The 20,488-nt window shown below is 41.8% G+C and overlaps 2 protein-coding genes across 3 annotated transcripts in view; one reads left to right on the top strand and one right to left on the bottom strand.

Moving 5' to 3' along the window:
- Positions 1–18,213, top strand: part of LOC146723417 (homeobox protein homothorax-like) — a 199,432-nt gene extending 181,219 nt beyond the window's left edge. The window contains exons 6-7 of the mRNA XM_085481965.1: positions 10,016–10,181; positions 10,658–18,213. Of these exons, the coding sequence (XP_085338091.1) occupies positions 10,016–10,179 (164 nt within the window). The 3' untranslated portion in view covers positions 10,180–10,181; positions 10,658–18,213. The remainder of the gene's footprint in view (positions 1–10,015; positions 10,182–10,657) is intronic.
- Rrp46 (exosome complex component Rrp46) overlaps positions 1–20,488 on the bottom strand; it is a 153,914-nt gene that overhangs the window by 38,814 nt on the left and 94,612 nt on the right. Inside the window, exon 6 of one of the 2 annotated variants that reach the window (XM_085481964.1) lies at positions 16,642–19,406. The exons of the other annotated variant lie outside the window; for it this stretch is intronic. Coding sequence (XP_085338090.1) covers positions 19,389–19,406 — 18 coding nt within the window. The 3' untranslated portion in view covers positions 16,642–19,388. Of the gene's footprint in view, positions 1–16,641; positions 19,407–20,488 lie in introns of those variants that run through there. 2 annotated transcript variants of the gene reach the window in all.

The following is a 20,488-nucleotide window of genomic DNA, read 5'->3' as shown; positions in this document are numbered from 1 at the left end:
GTTCAGCGGAGGAGGAACATATTGACGAAGTTGACTGGCTATTAAGTATCTTTACCGCCCATCAGCCGGAGGTTCCGCGCCGTGAAATAAAGTTGTCTGTAAAGTGCATTTCATCTCTACTTTAAGCGCCCAGGAGTTGGCCAGGCTTCTATTAAGGAGAATGGCACGCTAAGTAATTACTACACCGTGTGATATCGCGGTTCTGGGATCGATCCTACCCGGAAAAAGTCGAGGAGAATCGTTACCCACGGCGGATTATATTGCGCTTTCAGAGGAGACGAAACGCTGAGGTTCTCACCGCGCGCGACATTTAAACGATCAGCCAGCCGCCATCGCGCGCCGCCGGAGCTTATTTATGTCTCTCGTGAGGAGAGACACTTCCGACATTTGTGGTTCTCATAACCTCTGTTTATTGACACTGTTAAGAATGGTTCCTATAATCTACGCGGATCACACTTAGCGTTGAAAGCGCGACGCGCCGTATATCGTTAAAGCGAAGAACAGGTTGCGAGTTTAATAGTTTTGTATTAGATTTTAATAACGACTCGTATATTATGTACGTTACTTTTATATTATCATTGCAATTATAGTTTCTACAATAATTTATCGGATCGAGAAATAATTTTTCAAATAGAATTTCGAGAAAGCTTTCTTTTATCGTCATAGCATAAAATACACAAGCTGTGAAAATTAGCATATGGATGTTATATTGCGGATTAATGTATCTCACGTTTTAATAACAATATTCCGTGTTTTATTACATTAGGATTGACAAAAAAAAAATATATGATTATGCATCGATCGTTATAATTAGTTTTTCGTGTTCGAAGCAGATCGCAAAACAACGATATAGTAGATTCGTTTACATAGGTAATCTAATTATCATAATTTATGGCATATGGATTAATTAAAATATTTAAATACGTATATATACACAGGGCGCAATATAATATATAGAGAATTCTCTCAATTCTTTATGCTTCGTAGCTTATAAATATTAAGTGGTTTATGGACAGTGCGAGCAACATTCTCCCTCTCTCGTCATTCGATCATTAATTATTTATCGCGTCAACTAAGGAGGCAGTCAGTTGCGAACGTTCATCAGGTTTTATCTGGAAGACTACCACTAGGAGAGTTTAGCGATACGCGGTATACCAAGGCGTATCGCGCTGACAGAAATTTATGTCAATTCGCGGGGGCACTGGTGCGCCATCGAAAGAGAAGAGGGAGAAAATCGAGGCTGAAGAACTGGGTTAAAATATGCCAACGCCGCCGCGAACCCGAAGAGTGGGGCAAATTAATTTCGGCTTGTCACAAGGACGATCATCCATAAATGCAGTAGCTTCTTTGTCCTCCCGCTTCCCCTTTCCCTCCCCCTTTGTTCTCTCCCCGATCCGTCGAGCAGCATCTAGCGCGAGAAAAAAGCTACCTCGCAATAATCGTGATTTATGTATTCATTACCGGCCAGTACTTCGACGCGACTCGTTTGCACTGTTTTCAATTGTCGGCGCGCAATATTTTCGCCTCCTCCTCGATGCCGCGGTTTGTTTCCAATTTTCGGGGGCGTTTTTCGACAGCGCGCATTATTGCGCGACATTCCGGTCGTTGGTCATTTTCCGAATAGCTATCGCGATGCGATTCGCAATTAGTACGAGTCATTCTTTGTTCGAGTTCGAATTTTTCATGATCTTTCAACGTTTAACCAAACAACGACCCCTCTGAATCTCGCGCGTGAATTTTATGGCAGCGATTAAGATAGCCGAACATAAATCGTTATTATCCAAGAAAGAGATGAAAGGGTCATAGAGTAGATTTTACGCACGAATGAATTTCGCTGTTCAGCGTGTCACGCGGCGAGCATTCGCGCTTTTTGCCGGCAAAACTCTCCCCTTTCATATCCCGCGATGATTTTCGTTGCCAACGTTTCCTGGACGTTCCGCGGATGAGATATGCCCGTGCCTCGTAGCGGCAGCTGGACCGATCGATGTCCGCGCACGGTTAGTGGATATCCGAGTAGAGCGAGCAGAGAACGTCGGAAAGAACCGAAACGACCGGGCGCGCGCGGGGTGGACGTTAGGAAAGGGAAGTTGCTTGCTGGAGACAGCGGAAGAAAAATAGCGGAAGTCATCGACCTCCGAGGGGCTATATATCAGAGAGGGTCGCGGGAGGATGGTAGAGGGGCCCCCGGGACTAACGTTGTGTGCGAGCTACTCTCGTGTACGCGCACGAATACGCGCTTCTGTGTGCGGATAACTGGAAAGGGTAAAAGGGGGCGAGTTTTCGTGCGATTCGCGAAGTGTACCACCATAGAGAGAGAGAAATGGGAACGGGAGCGATGAAGAGTCGGGAGAGAGCGACAAGGATAGGAGGCGTAGTAGTAGTAGTAGTAGTCGAGGAGATGGTACGAAATCTAGGATAGTAGTCCTACCGTTTTATCATCTAACCAGGAGGCGAGGACAAGGTGGTGGTAATAGTGGTGGTGGTGATTTCGTTCCTTTCCACTCTCGTTCGCTCCTTCGCGCTGACTGGGTTTATCTTAAATGAGACTCCCGTAGGGCTTAACTCGGCTTGCCGAGGTTACTTCGAGGTGCCTTTTACTCGGGCGTCCGGATATATCTCTGATTGATTAAATTCCTACAATTACGTCGCGTCGTATATCACGACGCCGATTCATCCCGGCGTTGAACAAAACCGGGATTCGGACAGCGAGACGCGTCAAGATTGCCCTTCCTCGGTGATTTTGCGTCAGCGATGCGTTTCCAGGTTCCATTGTGGTAGACGATCTACGGACAGCGACAGCTCAACGTTGAAGTGACAAGGTTAATTTTGCAACAATGTATGTTATCATTATGACTGTCGAGCCCTGAAAAGGTCACAAATTTATATATATATATATTGATTTATCTCTGCATTATTTTATCATATATTATAAACATATCACATTGATATCATTATAAAATCCTCGCACAAAGCCAGATTTAAGCGATATTATTTCGTGCTTTAATGTGGGCTTGTATGCATTATATTTCTATTATTGTCGTCATTATTATTATATTTGACATTGGCGCATGGATATAACATCAGAGAAATATACAATGTAAATTACAGCACGTGCGCTTTGACAATGCGACGTAAATCCAAATAAGCGATGCGCAACAATGCCAAACGATTTCCGCAATTGTTGCCATTACCGTTTTAATCATAGCATTTACGATCACACCGGTCTCAACAATGGTAACGCAGCCGAATCGGCGGAGATACATTGTTACTACGTCACAATACAACGACGCAACGACACCGATATTATTTTCCGGCTCGACGACATTATCTGCAATCACCGTCGAAATGAACAATGCGTGGAAGCGAGGAGAAAACGCTCGCGGATAAAAAGAGAGAGCCCGTAAAGAGCTCGTGTAGAGAAAAAAAAGACAAAGATGAAGCGTGGATAGCAAATAAGAGCCATAGGGTGTAAACGAGAGAGAGAGAGAGACGGAGAAAGAAACAGAGGAATAGGGGGAAATATCGGGAGTAGGAGATCAGGCAGCAGCCGGGCGGATGAGTTATTAGATCCGGCGTATCCGGTATTGCGTCGCGGATGACCAATAGTTTCATCGAGGGATTGTTGAAAGTTCCGGAGCACATTTCCGACTTCCGTCTAGCGAATCGTCCTTCCGCCCGTCCCTCCCACTTCTTCGTCTTCTTCTCGTCGTCGTCGTCGTCGTCGTTGTCGTCGTCATCGCGGTCCCATCGTCAGCTCTCCCGGAATCCGCTGTTGCGAGATATGAGAGCTCGAAGCCAGCCGCGGAAAAACGGAAAGAGGGAAAGAAAGGCAGGACTTGGATTCTTCCGACGTCGCCGACCATGACGATCCCTCGCGTTTCTTTCCTTCTCACTCACTCCATCTCGTTTCACCGTCTGCTCGTCCAGAGGGTAGTTTGGCTCTCGAAGGATATTGCCGCCCTCGTAGAAGCGTCTTCACGACGATACTGACCGTCGTACGTTCTCGTTCCGCACTTCACAAGGAACGTTCGGGGCTTCCGACACGTCGCTACTGTTTCGAGAAATGCCATTAGAGTAATAGGATGGACGTAAGACCGTGTATCTCGCTCTCTCGGTGCCGGCTGCATGGAGAGGTTTTACGCGGATGTATTGATCGATACTTAGACGACGATATTTTCGTGCATTTACTTCCTAGTGTACCGGATATGTCTGATATTTCTCTTCTTTTTTTTTCTCTCTTATAGTTTCTTCATATCACGTGCAAACATAATTATTTTATAAATTTAAAATAAATGTCAAGAGTATCTTTTTATATACATTTGTAAAAGTGAAAAAAATATTTCTGACCATTATTCACGTTGCTATAGACAATCTTTATTCTATTTATATTTTTCGCGACTATTGATTATATTCTAAATTCAATTTTGTTTTAATTGCCTCATATATGATTTCTTCTCGATTTTCTCAAAGAGAGAGTAATCTTTTTAACTTACGTAGTATCACATTACTAGTTTATAAATTGCACAAAGAGGTTCGTATATTCAATTATTGCTTGCTGTGAGAAGATATACAGGACTTTTGGAATGTGCAGGGATAAAGTCTCCTCAAAGTAATTTTAACGGTATTATCACACTGTACTTATTTTACCGGTAAAATATTTGCATTTTGCATATATGGTATTCAAGCTGAGTTCTGCGTCCGGATATAATGGAATGCGATAACGCGCGCAGCATGACACATTCGAAGAACATTTAATCGGGAATATCTGATCGAAAGGTGGGAACGTTACGATGATCGTTATAATTGAATTAATAAGCGTCACGGAATGAATATCCGCGAAGCGTTACGAGTTGTCAGATTCATGAAAGTGAAACCCGACAATTTGCCCGACCCGGTTTAACCGGCTAATCCTTCTCGCGCTTCTGGTATGCCGCAGCTTCCAAGTATTTCTTCGCGAACCTTTTCGTCGAGCACTTTAGTGCTCCGTGCCTGGTCGCTAATTAAGTCGTCAATTCCGGGTGGGTCGTTGGGAGGAGGACGAGGTGGAACTTAGGTGCTTCCTTTAAATCTTGAGTGGAACTTCGTACTATACTCGGCCACGGTGAACTCCGGAAACTGATGGTTGTTACTTAGACTGCTCATATCTATCATGGTTTCCTTCGCTCTCTCTCTCTCTCTTACAAGCGTCCCTGTTACTTCGTCCTTCTCTCTTTCTCTATGTGTCTCTCCCTTCTCTTCATCTCTCTCGCCGCGCCCGTTCGCGGTTTTAGCACCCTCCGCGAAAGCTCCTGGAAACTCTGTCAGTAACGTTAGGTCAGGTTATACCGTGCCCGCGCCGGTGAGGAGGAGAACTCGGCTTGAACTCCGACGGAACTCTGGACGGAAACTCGGCGTGTCGTCGCCAACTAAGTTGGGGAGCGCCACCCACTAACCTCGGTAAGGATTCCTCGCTCGTCTAGGAGGCACCGGTGGCAGCCAGAAAGTCTCGACCACCTTACACGCCTCCGGTACCTTCGGCCTCGATCCTCCGCCTACTGCTATGAACGCACGGGTCAGGGCATTCAGCCAGGCCGCAACCATAAGTTACTAGTACTAATGTTGTTCTCGTGTTCCGCGACCGAATTCATCGGCACGAGAACGACTGTCCAATCTTATAAAATTCTCGCGGGATCTCTCCCAATTAAACCCTTCGAGTCTTACAGACATAAATCGTAAGATAATTTTCATGTAAATTTCATTATTTTCTGTTGGCTATTTTAGAACTTTAAATTCCGATGTCATACTTGATGAGCAACGATTTTCGAAAAATTTTAAAAACCTCTTAGACTTGGTATAAATTTTAATGCAACGACGCTGGAATAGCGGGCAAACATATCCTCTTGCAAAGTACTTCGTTCTTGAGCTTTTACTTATTTTCTTCTCCTACTTCGAAGGAAGCAGCGTAGCTTCGTCTCGCAACCAAACTTCGACGTTCCACCACCTCGAATGAGTCTGTCGCGAAAGTTTAATTAGATCCACCTTGAGGCAATTCCAAGCCCTTCTGCCATCGGTCGCCGCGGTAGCAAGTTAATGAGTCGGTAGCAAATTTCATTCAGTTACGAAGATAGTGCTTTTAATGAGTCTGAGGAAATACTCAAACTATCGCTTCGTTCGATTACTACAAAATTTGATCAATTTTGTTACGTAAATAATTAAAAATCAAATGTTTCGTTATACATTTTTTCTAGAGAGATATACATATATTTCTTTTAGTAATATACGGCTATAAACTTTGCGCCAACAAAATGAAACATACCTATTATTGCATTTTCATTTTATATCCAACCATTACCGAAGCGGCAAAGATTCTAAAAGATAATTTCACCAAACAGAATATTTTTTTAAAAGACTTAAGGGGATGACGATGAACGATCTCATTTTCTATCGTATATCCCATGGCGAATTCGTTCGTCTATATAAGTAAATTACCAGTGTCATAGGGTAGATACTGTCGGCTTCCTAGCTAACCCACGTGACGACAAGCGGGAACGGATGTCAGGGAGGTGGGTAGCTTTGTGGATTTACACGATACCGAAAATACAAGCGGCGAACCGACCTCGACCGGGGAACTTTATTGCATTACGCCATGCGGCGTTTTTCCTGTCGTCGTGCGGTCTCGTTGCACTGCGGGCTCTAACCTCATCGAATTGACCCTCTACTTTGGCTTAGTCCCGGGGACAGAAATAACGTACTTCGTCCTGCGGCATCCGGCCCGCGTCGGAGAATCAACGAATTCCCCGGATGGCTCTGAAGAGCCGCGCGAGGATTCCCGACGCCGTAAGAACGGCCATTAAGGCGGCGATAATAGCCGGCGATAATTCGCCTTTGTTAATTAAAGCGTAACGAGGCGATAGCTCAAAGGTTTCATATAGTGGATCCGGCTACGCGATCTTCATCTTTGATCCTCTGCAATGCGACTCATGATTTATTCACACGAAATTCCCGGGACGCTTTTATAGATCCCGATTTTATCTTGAAGCAAACTCGACAGGGATTTCTTTTATTACCGTACGAGACTCAATCAATTAATCGTGGATCCTCTCCTCTCTCTTTTCTCCATTATTTTTTTAACATTTGAACATTGTGCATATTTAAATCTTATTTATTGTGCCATAAGAGTTGGAATAAAATTAAATTTACATATCCATCTCTATACATATATTTTCGATAATATAAATTATTACGCATAATGTATATATTAATACGTTGTCGTTTAGCTCGCATTGTGCTATGCGAAACAGTCTTTTATCGTATAGGAATAATTGAGCCGATCTAATCGGACTCGATCGCATCCTGTTTAGAGAGACTTCGCCGCGAAACACTTTGCAATTTGCCGGCGAATAGAAAGCGACGACTTCGCGAGAAGAATCCTCGCGGGTAATACCTTTCCTCTCCCTTGACCGCTCTACCCGATCGGATCCCCTCGCTTCTCCGGTCGACGTTGCAGCGTTGCAAAGAGAAGAGCGATTCCTTAATTTCCCATATTGTGGCTCGTCCCGGCTATCCCAGGGCGCCCCGCTGCGTTATAGCGCGGTTTAATCACACTACAAGCGCGCATCCCTCGTTAGCGAGATATCGTACCCGCGGTGGCTATAATACGAGGCTACATTCCACGGCGCGAGAGATACCGTGCAAGACATTTTCACCGTTCGCGAGCGACGTCTATAGGGCCTCTCTTTGCCGTGCGCGTTGCGGAATCGGTAATAACCTTTTGACTTTTCTTCGCTGAGAAATGGGGAACGAATCGGCGCCGTCGCGGATTATATATCGGATAGTCGGGATTTCTCGGCGGGCGAGATATTACGCAACAACGTCGGTTTCGAATAAGCCTCGTATTCCAAGGCAATTTTCTAATTGCGAATGATAACTTTGAGCCTTTCATTGCAAGTCGCTTCATTTCTTTTACGCATAAAGCGTATCCAATTATTAGCCTTTGTTACATACATATATATATATAATCTTTACTAAAGGAACAGCGCACAGAGATGATGATATATATTTTTTGACACGCGAAGAGAAACCATACCTTATATGCAAAGAATTTAATTAAAAAAAAAAAGAATTGTATATATTGCATTTTTGTATACAAATTTATTGTCTTTACGATTTTTTGGAGGACAACAAGTTGGGGATGCGCCGTTGAAAACATTCATGCCTCGCGAAGTCGCTGGATCTATAATGATCCCTCGTGCTTGCCGAGTAGAAAATCAAGGAGGAATGGGGCGACAGCAGCTATGTACATCGCGAGAGCGTCGCGCGCGGTTGAAAAACACTTGTAAGGAAACCGGAGAAAGAGACGGAGAGCTCGATGGGAGGAGGACGCTCGCAATAATTGTGATTTACGATTCGGTCGTTGGCAAAGTAAAGCGCGGCGAGTTCGTTTGAAACGGTGGCGACGCATTTCGCGGGGCAGAAGAACTCGTCGGCGGGATCGGGATGGAGAAAAAGGCGATGGGGTACGACGAGCGAAAAAGGGAGGATCCGCCGAGGCTTCCTGCTTTTTGACAAATTACTGATGGAAAATCCAGCGAATCGTGGGAAACCGTGATGTACGAGGCCGTCGACTGGTCCCGCGAATCTGTGAGATCTTGGTCCCAACGATAGCGAGTCTTACTTAATTGGCACTCTTTTCCGCGACCTTCCGGAACAGACGGCTTAATTAGCAAAGCTGGTAATTTCGCTACGCGCAGGAAACAGAGAGACTGGCTTTTTATTAACGTTAAATATATTCATACCTATAACGACACGTACCTGATGATTCGCTAGACTTTAAGAGCAAATTTTTAGAAATTATTCCGCGGCGGTTTGTAACGTCGTTCAAAGATCACGGGCAGTTGATTACGTGGAGTTTGATAAGTCCTCAATGACTAAGTGTACGCAATATCGGGGCATGCAGGTCGGATTTTAGCATAAGAAAGGCTTAGCGAAGCATTTCACAATGGCACATTGAGCCTTCGCGCGTTGGATCTCGGCAACACTCGTTTATCCGTCTCGTACTCTCCATCTTTATCTCGCTCGTATCTGGTTGTGCGTGTGTATTGGCGTAGAGGGTAGGACGCAATCAGTGCCCTTGATTTATCGTAGCAATATACATTAAGATACCGACATTAAAACTAGGGGAGTCTCCCGTGGATTCCGGGGCTCCATTACCGCTTAGAATAGAGAGAGGCGAGCTGTCGTCACGTTGCATCGAGATGCTTGAATGAGATTGAATTCTCAGCTGCGCTTGATCCGTTCGACATTTCTGAAATTAATGGGGATCGGCTACTTGTGCGTGGACGAACGTATCCCTTCTTACTCTTTAGCAATCACGAAAGCCGCAACAGTTTATTCACATTGACCAACAATGGATGCGTGTCAACATTATCGATAATGAAAAGAAAATTATATCATACCTGCTTGAATATTCCAGCTTTTAATAATTCGAAATTTTAATAAAAAGGCACACATATACACACATACACACACACACACACACATCAATATCGCCAACGTCACGAAAAAGCATTTCAAACATTACTTAATAATTATAAATAGATTTATTCTCAAGTTTTATATATCCATGATACAAAGTTATATTCGTACTATTTACAAGTTGTTTAATATCTCTTTCGAGAAGTCGATTTAGAGAACTTTATTTGTACTTTTTCATCATTTGCTGGCTCACGAAAAGGGTCGCAATCTGAACTTACGATACACATAAGTCTTGGGAGTTATCAGAGACGTGATCGTGACTTTGGCGAATCGCATCACACGGCTCCGCCGCGCCCTTCGACGCGTTCTCCTCTCGATCTCCTTCATCCCATCTCTTTGCGATGAGGGAGAAGACCGAGAGAGAGAGAGAGCGAGAGTATCGAGTGGTCATCGAGTTCTCGAGTTCTCGAGTTCCTCGAGAACTTTGGAAAGGGTCGCGGCGAGCTTGTCCAGTACCCGCCTGCCAATTACGGAACAGAGATCTAACCGTAGTAACGTGTAGTGTTTCCACCATTGTCTGCAGGACCGAGCGGGGCATACAGTCCGGACGCGACGATGGGCTACATGATGGACGGACAGGCGGCCAGCATGATGCACCGGCCGCCCGGTGATCCTGCCTTCCACAATCAGTACCATTACCCGGAGTACTATGGACATCACATATAAAGGTTCGTACGGATACTGCGAATCTAATCGCCACTTCGATCGCGTTAGAATACGGTATATTCGTCCTAGTGGATCAGCTTGTAGCCCAGCAATGAACGACTAATTGTAACGATACTTTTTATTTGTGATAATTGTATTAATCTTGTATAAGAAATATACAGGATGTCCCTTACCCACCGTACCACACGTTAATGGGAGATTCTTGAGGCGATTGAAAATAAAAGCTTCTTCAAAAATTAGGAACATTAAACAAATGATGACCTTCCTCGACATTTTCACCGAGGAAAAATCGTCTCCAGAAAAACTTTAGAAATCTCCCATAAACGTATGGTACGGTAAGGTTTGGGACACTCTGTACAACGATGTATAAATATATATCACAAATATTGTTTGAATAGACGCGTATGTATCTTTTTAATATCTTATAAAGCAATCGCGTTAGACTCGCGTTGAGAATCGCCAACGTTGCGTGTTTCAGAAGTACTTGCAAGATAGAACGGACGGTAGAACGACAGTTCTAGCGACATGAGAAGCGTGACGGACCTACCGTGTTCCGGTTGGCGTAGACCAGAATCGGAGGACAACGACGATCCGTGATCGCCAGAACGATTTCTTGCCACGCCGCACGTCGAAATCCGTGACGCTCGGGTGCTCGGGGTAGAGAGGAAAAGAGAAAGGGGCAAAGGAGCGAGGTTCCCGGTTCAAGGAGGAAAGACGTGGCGGATGAAACGCCGCGGGAGGCCAACGGGGAGAAGACGATCGTAGGAACCGTCGAAGGAAGAGAGATACGGTTATACGAGATGGAGTGAAGTAGCTGCGGAAGCGGCGACGCAGAAGGACATGGGGAGGATGAAACCGCGGCTTTGGTCTGGAGAATGACGCGGTGAAATTCATGTGATTGTTCTTTGTACAAATATCGCGGTGTAATAAAAAATATTGTAGTGATTGAAGAATTTAAATGTTAAATTTTAATACGGTCGCGATCGAGATATATTAATGAAATATAAGTGATATATAGGCAATTTAGCGGGCATGTACATTAAAAAAAAGAGATAAACCCCCGGTGCTCGCACGGAATAGAGAGTATGTTCAAGTGCACAGACGATGCAAAGGGAAGTATAAAAAGGGAGAGAGAATTTACCGAAAAAAAGTGGAAATATATATATCTATTTTTATATGTATGTATGTACACATACAAGTATGTATTTATTACGCACGCATACATATTAAAAATACATATATATATTATAAATAAATATAAATAGCGAGACGCGAAAGGTGAGTGGAAGGAAACAAGATTATTAAAATGGCATGGTGGAGATGTTTAAAGATATATAAAAAGAAAACGGACACGCAAACACAACGGAGGAAAATTAGACCGAATGACATCGACGCGTGTGCCGGACTCGAGCGTCGAACATTCAACTGCATATATATATAGGAGACATTAAAAATTTGTACAGTTATTAATTATAAATGAATTTACTAATTAAAGGAAAAATATATTATATATATAAATATATAAATACATATATGTATATATATAATATATATATATTATATATATATATATACATAATGGAGTAAAGAAAAAACGTGTGGCCCCGGTTGTAATATAAGTCGAGCGTTGTAGTTGGACTGGGACGATTATCACGATATATTGCCGACGCGTACTAGGCAGAAGAGAGAATTTTCGCGCAAATCGAGAGAGAAGAGCGGGAGACGCGAGTGGCGCGAGTGAGAGAATATACGCGAGATAAACGTACTGAGGGATTCTAGATATAAATATAAAAAAATGCAAAGATATAGATAACAGTGAGAAAGAGAGAAAAGAAGAGATCAAGGGAAAGCGAGAGGATTGACGCTCTTCGTCGTACACTCGATGACGCAGCGATATCCCTCCGAGACAGAGTCCCATCCTCTAAAATCCCGACCCAATCCAACCTCCCGCACAAGTGACACACACTAAGACACACCGTTCTTTCAGCTTTGCAGAGATATAATATGCAGACCCACCGTACACGACACACACAATTATACAAAACATAGCTCCCCCCACGATCATAAAAATAATTAAACGGAAGTACACGCGTTTACAGTTTATTATAATATATTCTATATTAAAAAAAAAAATAGTTAATTCAACTCTGAAAATATAAGATTGAGAGGGAGAGGAAACGCGGGATTCGATGGAGAGGATCGTCTTGCGGATCCGCGCTCGTTTTTCTAATGCATCGATTTTTTTTCTGCGATAGAAAAACAAAAATATCGGACAAGAGATCGAGAAGAACGATTCGTTGTTGTGATTTTATTTTATTTTATTTTATTTTATTTTTTTTGCTAATTTTCATGAAAATCTGTGATTATAACATGAGATACAAGAAAAAAAAGCACAAACAAAATTAAAAATAAAATAATCGATATTGAAAATAATTTAATATCGCATATGTATACACATATATATATTTATATATGTATATATATGTATATTTACATATATTACGCATATGTACTAATAGCGTTGTACAGGTGCATTCGAATATTATACGGTTACAAAATGCATATTATTATATATTTCGTAAAATTGCGCTATCACGCATATGTATATACATGTATAAATATATATATGTATATGTATACATATGTATATTTACATATATTACGCATATATACTAATAGCGTTGTACGCGTACATTCAAATATTACGGTTATAAAATGCATATTATTATATATTTCGTAAAATTGCGCTAGTTTTTCATTATTCTTCTCTGTCTCTGAAACACGACATGGTTTCCGACGACATCTCAACAATCGCAAAAGAATCGACACACAAATTCAATTAAATTTAATTTAATTCAATTAAAATTCGATTACGGAGAGATTCGATGAATTCTTGAAATCGCATATATCGATTTATAATACGTCGAATTTATTTATAATTTAGTTTATATTTACACCGATCTCTTTCATACGTCTATATATTAAGTATTATTTTCATATTAAATTAATCTGCAATTATCTAAATATCGGTTAATATGAATTCGTATCAAATTTATATTAAATAGATTATATCTGATAATATCATGGACTAAAGTACAAGTTTGATAAAAATATAATACTTAGTATACGTATCTCTCAAAGGGAACGATGTAAAACTAAGCTTACATCGAATTTTAAAGTTTCCTCGAATTTCTGAAATTCGGAGAAATTCGATCGGCATGAAAACGAAATTTGGGTTGCACTTTTGTCTATTATCTATCTATCATAAAGCGAGATTTCAACGAATCGTACGTAAAACGAACGGACAAAGGCGATCGTTAAGATGCTCGTTGTTCCCACGATTACGTCGGTATTCGCGGACGACATCATCCCTCTCTTGGAATCAATTAGCAACGAATCCGCGGCACGGGGAGCCCCCTTCGAATTTGACACTTCCCTTATCCCTTTCTCGTCTACAAGAACGAATCGGTATTATATCACTGCGATACCATCGTCGCCTCCCTTTCTATATGTGCGCATTTAGTCGCACATATATACACACATATACATTCATTCGCGAGGTATCGTCATGGCTGATCATGAACACAAATTCTTTTTGTTTTCGATCTTTCTCGCACTTTTTTTTCTCCCGTTTTACGCGCACTTTTTTCGTCATATTTTCGTAACTCGTCGTTTTAATCAAATTATGATTATTGGTTTTTTTTTTCTGACGACATGTGTAAGTTACGAAAGCGCAATCGAACGAAGAAGGGAATAGAATGCAATCAATCTCCAATCTGTATTTATCTCCTCCAATCGCTTGTCCCTCGTTCCCCAGTTACGGTATTTTGGAGGAATCTCTATATTTCTATACGAATCTTATCGCGCGCGTCCTTGATATACGTAAACAATGTTAGCGAACAAACGATGATAGAGAGATTAAGAAAAAAAACACAAAGAGTGAACACGCGAGTTAGGGAACTGGAGCGAGGGGAGAGAGCGTTTCTTTTTTTCGATGAAGGGGAATGAATTTTCGAGAGACCTTTATAACGCGATACGCCAGACACACAGAGCATGTTTATTAAGAGAAAAAAAATTTTAATGAAAATTAAAACGTCGATTATATATACGTGAGTACGCAGATTCACGACGAATATAAAGGGTACGAAATAATAAAAACGTCCCTCGTTAACGTCACACGCGTCATACGAGGACGCGTGTCTCGTTGATCTCTCGACGATCGAGACACGACGGTTCGTTCGGAAGGATGGATCGTCGGCACCATCCTCTCTGATCGGAACGGAGGGTTGCGAAACGAGAGGATGACACGAATAGAGGGAGCGCGAGAAGAGAAAGAGCAAAATTTTATCGATATTTTCAATACGCCCGCATACACGCAAATCTTGTATAAAAAAAATTTAATGTAACACAACTGCTCCCGCCGAGAGCCGAGCGGCAACGCGACGGTGTTCCTCTCTATACCGAACATATCCTATTCGAGATCTATCCAGGAACAATTCCGACGGATACGCCGCGCGTAAGAAAAAAAAACGATCCCGAGATCGTCTTTTACGAGGCCCATTCGATGCCTCCTCTTTTGCGGCTAAGGAGGAACCTCGGCGTTGCGCTTCGCGCGATCGGCGTTCTAGTATACTAAACTAAAAAAAAAAAAGATAACCCACGTATACCGAAAGACTCAGGTGCGAGAAAAGTCAGTATAGCTACGGTCCTGGTTAAATCGGAACAATTATACGAATTCGTAAGATACGTCGCGCCGAGCAAACGCACTTGCGTGTGCGTGGCTCCTCTGCAATAAGGATGCGCGCCGATCGATCATGCGATCTGCCTCCTCCCGAAGTAGACAGGTAAGTAGGTAGGAAATGGCACACGAAGAGATAGAGAGAAGGGTTCCTCGTATAAATCCGTCGAGTCCTTTCTCTCGACGCGCCAATTCTCTCGTCGGGGAAATTAATCGCGGATCTCACCGCGACCAGGATGAAAATACGGTATACGACGATAAGGCAGACGGAAATTGTATACGTTACGCGCGAGATCGCGTCGCCGAGATTAAATCGCACGCGCGAGAGAAGATCTCTCGGCTCGATGATTTTGACGAATTTAAATTTTGCTTCGTTTGATATTCGCGAATAATTTCGGCGCGCACGATCTTCGATCGCAAAAGATTAATTATATCTATATCATAGAGTTATCGAGAACGAGACAATCACAAGAAGTATACTAATCGATGACATGTTCTTCTTTTGCTTGTCATTGTGCGCAGCCACGAGGACGACGGCGCGTTTTTACGAATTATATTTGTTGACCGATATATTGTTTAATTTTTTGTTGAGGTCGTCGTCTTTGGCCGCGCACAACGACAATGTCAAATCATATGCGGTCGTACAAGAGCGATCGATTTCCCCAATGAAGATTGACGCTTAAAGAATGCTTACAGAGCGTTCACAAATTTGATTGCAAAATAATTTAAAGATGCAAGGATATGCTTTTTCTTTTTGAGATTTTGTAACTGAAATACAACGATGGCTCCATTAATAAAAAATGAGAAAGAACATTTACCTGATTAAAGTACAGGGAACAAGAGAAGTGATCTTCAGTCGTTATTCCGACAATGAAGGAGCGTAAAATGACTCTTGTAGATGATTTTTGTGTTACGGCTGCAAATACATTTCTTAGTACGGGATGTTCAATTTATACTCAGGAGCAAGATAAATTATTTCTTTTGTTAAACATTATTATTTTAGGATGCTTTCGTTGCTGGTGCGATACTTTGACTTTAACTTGTTTCTTGTCCGATCATATATTTATCAAAAAGAAATGACAACTCTGGCAGCAGCATAGATGCTCTCAATAATACTGTATCATAAAAGATCTTTCCTTATAACATTATGTTAATATAATTGATGACTATTGAAATTATTATCAAAGATGGAATTAAAATTAAAGATTTCAATTTTTCCTTGAGAAAAGATTAAGTAGAAATAAATAGCACTGAATTGTACGAATAAAGTTTTTTCAGTATCTCTGAACATTGAAAGAGATTTAATTATTAAATATGTAGATTGACTGAATGGTGTAAAAGAAGCATCACACAAAATGTAAAAGATACACACAAACACATAATATGTTATATATATTTGATGTTCTCTTTATATACATTTATACACAATACTTTTTATTTTATATATAGATATCAATATTTATTTTATAAATTTTTAATAAATTGTGCATTATACAACTTCTCTGTACTCTGAAATAAACTTACTTAATTTTTATTATATTTTGCAATTATTTCTTCTTAATGTCGTTCACGATGTGTCGACGCAGCAGTGAACTCAACTTTTGAAAAAATTAATGTAGGTTGCCGTAGTATTCGATAATCTATCGAATTGAATTACAAATTGTAGTTTGATATGTAACTGAGGTATGCGCGAATGGAAAATAGAATTATTTTTCAAAAGAAATAAAAAAAAAGAAATACGAACAAAGGGGAGATCGCATGATCGAGTACGCGCGCAGATATTGGCAGATTCGAGCGAAGACCGGAGCGACCGGACGTCGTATTGGCTGTTCGTTTTATAAATGAGTTCACTCGATTGAATCATCGCCTTAAAAATGTATACGAAGTAACAGGTAAGGTCTATCTAAGTAATAATCATGTTAGAGGGTAAACATAACAAAGATTTTATGAGCGGCGACACGAAGACGGTGAGAGAGGACAACAGTAAATGCGTGTATGCATGCGTATGTATGTGTGTGAGTGGGTGTATGCGTGTGGAAAAAATGAACGAGTGGGATAATGCGAAAGAGAGAGAAACGCGCGAGAAAAACGATCGAAGGAGAAAGAAAAACGTGGAAAATGCGTGCGTACGAACAGCAAGCGAGCGGAGTGATGGAACAATGTATAATTATTGTGTAATTATGAACAATAAACGAGATAGCGGCTACGACGTCGACGATTGCGACGATGATCATAATGATGATGATGATGCTGATGATAATGATGATGATGATGATGAGGACGACGCCATTCGCGGCGTCGCGACAAAAATCACAGCTATCATCGTTATGATTATGCGAAAGCGATGTGAATCGATCATGATAACGGGGTCTGTGAAGCTGATACACGAAAATGATGGCGCATACGACGATGTGTATAGTAAGCTAAAATTTTATTATATCGGTATGGAATCAGATTTTTGCAATTGTTTGCGTATTGACGACCTATCGACGCCCTTAAGTAAGAAAACGAAGAAACTTCAAATAAATTAAAACAAAAAAGAATGAAATGAAAATTGTGTTCTGCTTTGTAAATCGTATCGCTCTTCGATATTTACTTACGATTGTGATAGTGAGGGAAGAATGAGATGAAAAGAGAGTGAGAATGAGAGAGAGAGAGATGAGTGAAAGGGAGGAGAAAATGTATATGAGAACATGTGGGTGCGCAGAAGAACGAGAAAAAAAAAACATGTGATTACGATATAATTATGTATGGCAGCCGAAAATCCTTTCTACGTGCTTATCGCGAGCAGAGGAGACGTGCTCGTTGCCCGGATTGTACATTCTCGCGTATACGAAAAACGATAAGGGAAACGTGAAGAATGAAACGTGGTGATCTGCGAGACACCGCTGGTCAAGAGTTAAAACAGAGGATCGAAGAGTGGGATACCGCACGTTGATGTAAAGTATTAAGTATTATGGGACTACGTGCATACATATAGTTGTACTAAAAAAAGGGCGCAAACGTCTCGAGCCATCACGTACCGAGATATACACGTACACCACACTGGACACATGACACAATCACAGACATAAAGACACAGATACACATTTACACACACGAATGCAAGGATACAGAGACGAAAAAGATCACACTCGATCATTTGTGTACTTGAACTGATCGGTTCTGTTTCATTAAACTTACGGATGGAACACGTGATGACGAAAAACGTGATGTCAAAGAGGTGGTCTATGTTAGAGAGTGTCCATTGTATAGTGTTTTTTGAAACGTGAGCATTAAATGCTACATCTTGTGTACATTCGCTGTGTTGCGCTTCATTATGCACGCCCGCGAGAAAACGTCGCGACGCCGTTGATGCTAAATATCAATTAGTCTCGCATGCAATTCGAGAGAAACGACGTTAACTTTTCTCAGTCGCAATATTGCTCTTTTTTACACATTAATTATTTTATTTATTTATTCCTTTGTCTGGTCACACTCGACATTCTTATTCCGCGACATAAAGTAAAAGCGTTAAACGGAACTATCGAAAGAATTGTGATTTTTTATTCGAGCATCACACGCGTCTGACATTTTGTCGCGAGTGTTGACCATGTTCCAATACCTAAGATTCCTTTTTCAAATCTCTCGAGCTTCGAATTTTTCAAACTCGATTTTCAAAGAAGAAACTACGGCTGAAAGGACTGTCGGCTGTTTTATTAAATTAGCAGGTGATTGAATATGGTAATTTGTGTGCAACAAGATCTAATCGAAGAATCGTGACAACGAGGAAATACTTAACCGTTTCACTTAAACGGAAGAGTAATTTGCAGAAGAACGTAAAATCTTGTCAAGATCGTCGAAACGGGATCGACATTGTCGTATCAAAATCGACCAACCACTCGTTTGTATGACCGACGTTTTATAGCTCGGAGATCTTGGCAGGATAGGTGGGCGGAGGGTTGTTAGCGAGCTGTCGATGGCTTTGCTTTGTTATCCGCCATCCCCGGAGTCGCCTTCTACGAGGTCGAGCGAAAAGCGAAAGGGTGCCGTATAAAACACACATTTGCGATCCGTACGCATCCCTTGGACCGAGTCTCCTCCCTGCGTCCCGTTCTGTCTCTCGGCACACTGCCTGTTCTGAAATATGATAGGGCGACGGCTGGAGGGCTAGAAAGCACATCGCGGTGTTGCTGTAGGTGCCAATTACCGCTGATGGTTATTCCATGGAAATGGACCTTGTTACGCGGCCAGCGTCGACAATCGGGGGAAGGTACCAATTATTTTTGCTGCCATCGATGCTTCCTGCCAGACGTCACCCGGCGAAAGCGCCGAGTCGGCGGTTCGTCCGGCGTCGGTGTCAGAGGCTCTAACGAGACACCGCGTGATGTCGAGGAACGCGATCGAAATTTTCCGTCCCCTTTTCTTCCCTCGACTTTATTCTTCAACAACCATCCTATTCGATCCTTTTCTGCATTTAACTATTTGTCTTTTATGTTATAGTTCTTTTCTGAAATAATTTATTTTAAACATAAAACATAATAATTTTTAAAGCGTGATCGACATCATGTAAGTATTATACATATTTTAATTTTCATATAATTTCTTTTTAGTAATTGTATCAAGCTTTATAGATGAGGTATATATAAAACGTGTGTAACTAATCTTTATTTTATTTTGACGTATTTTTTATTTAAAAAATATACAACTACTAAAAATATTTTTCAACTAGGAATATCCATTATAAAATCAATAAGCGAAGATAATAAAAAAACAACTGTCGAAATCAATTCTATTTATTTTCTTTCGCGATTAATTAATTGAGCGAGCAGTACTGACATTTAAATCATCTTTTATATTTCGTTATAGATCGTCGCTAAAGGGAACCGATCGAACGTATACGCGAAAGTTTCGCGAGCTTTTGGATTCGGTTGCTCATTCGCGAGGCGGTAGCAATTTCTGCATTAGCCGGAAATCGCTAAGCCGGCGGTAGCTTTAATCAGCCGTCGAAGCAAGTGATCCGTGAAGCCGTTAGAAAGTTCGTCGAACTAACTCGGTCGTCGTCTAACGCGGTGGTGCGCGTTAGAAAGCTGGTAATATATTAGACGCGGGAAGGCCCTGCGAGCAAACAATCTCGTAATGGCAGGACGGCATGGCTGACTGGTGGCGCGGTAATGAGATATTAGAGCTGAGCTTGGCCTGCTAGAAGGGAGCGGCCACTTCGGGGTAGTAATGCGCGATAGGCGCCCGTTTATGTCTCACGGAGCCGGGGGGAGGGGTTGTTATTACGTAGCATTGCCGGGACGAGGGCTAGTATCGTTTGTGCTCTCGCTCTCTCGGGACACGATTACGACGCCGGGCTACCTCGATCCTCACTCAATGCGCGCAGCTCCGATCGGGAAACTGACACCGTCGGAAATGAATTTTGAAGCCTCGATGTTCATTTGTGCCCCACTAACTTTTCAGTTTTTAAACTGATTACACGCGTATCTTTTTTATTATCTTTCGTTTCTCGTAATGATTGTTCTGGTGATTTTAATATTTTTAATGATTAGCTTTATCATTAATTGTGCGTACATGAAATAATGCAAT

This window comes from Nylanderia fulva, unplaced genomic scaffold, assembly GCF_048542155.1.
Source record: "Nylanderia fulva isolate GAGA-0341 unplaced genomic scaffold, ASM4854215v1 Scaffold2, whole genome shotgun sequence".
Classification (NCBI taxonomy): Eukaryota; Metazoa; Arthropoda; class Insecta; order Hymenoptera; family Formicidae; genus Nylanderia; species Nylanderia fulva.
This window is presented reverse-complemented; position numbering and strand designations above follow the sequence as displayed.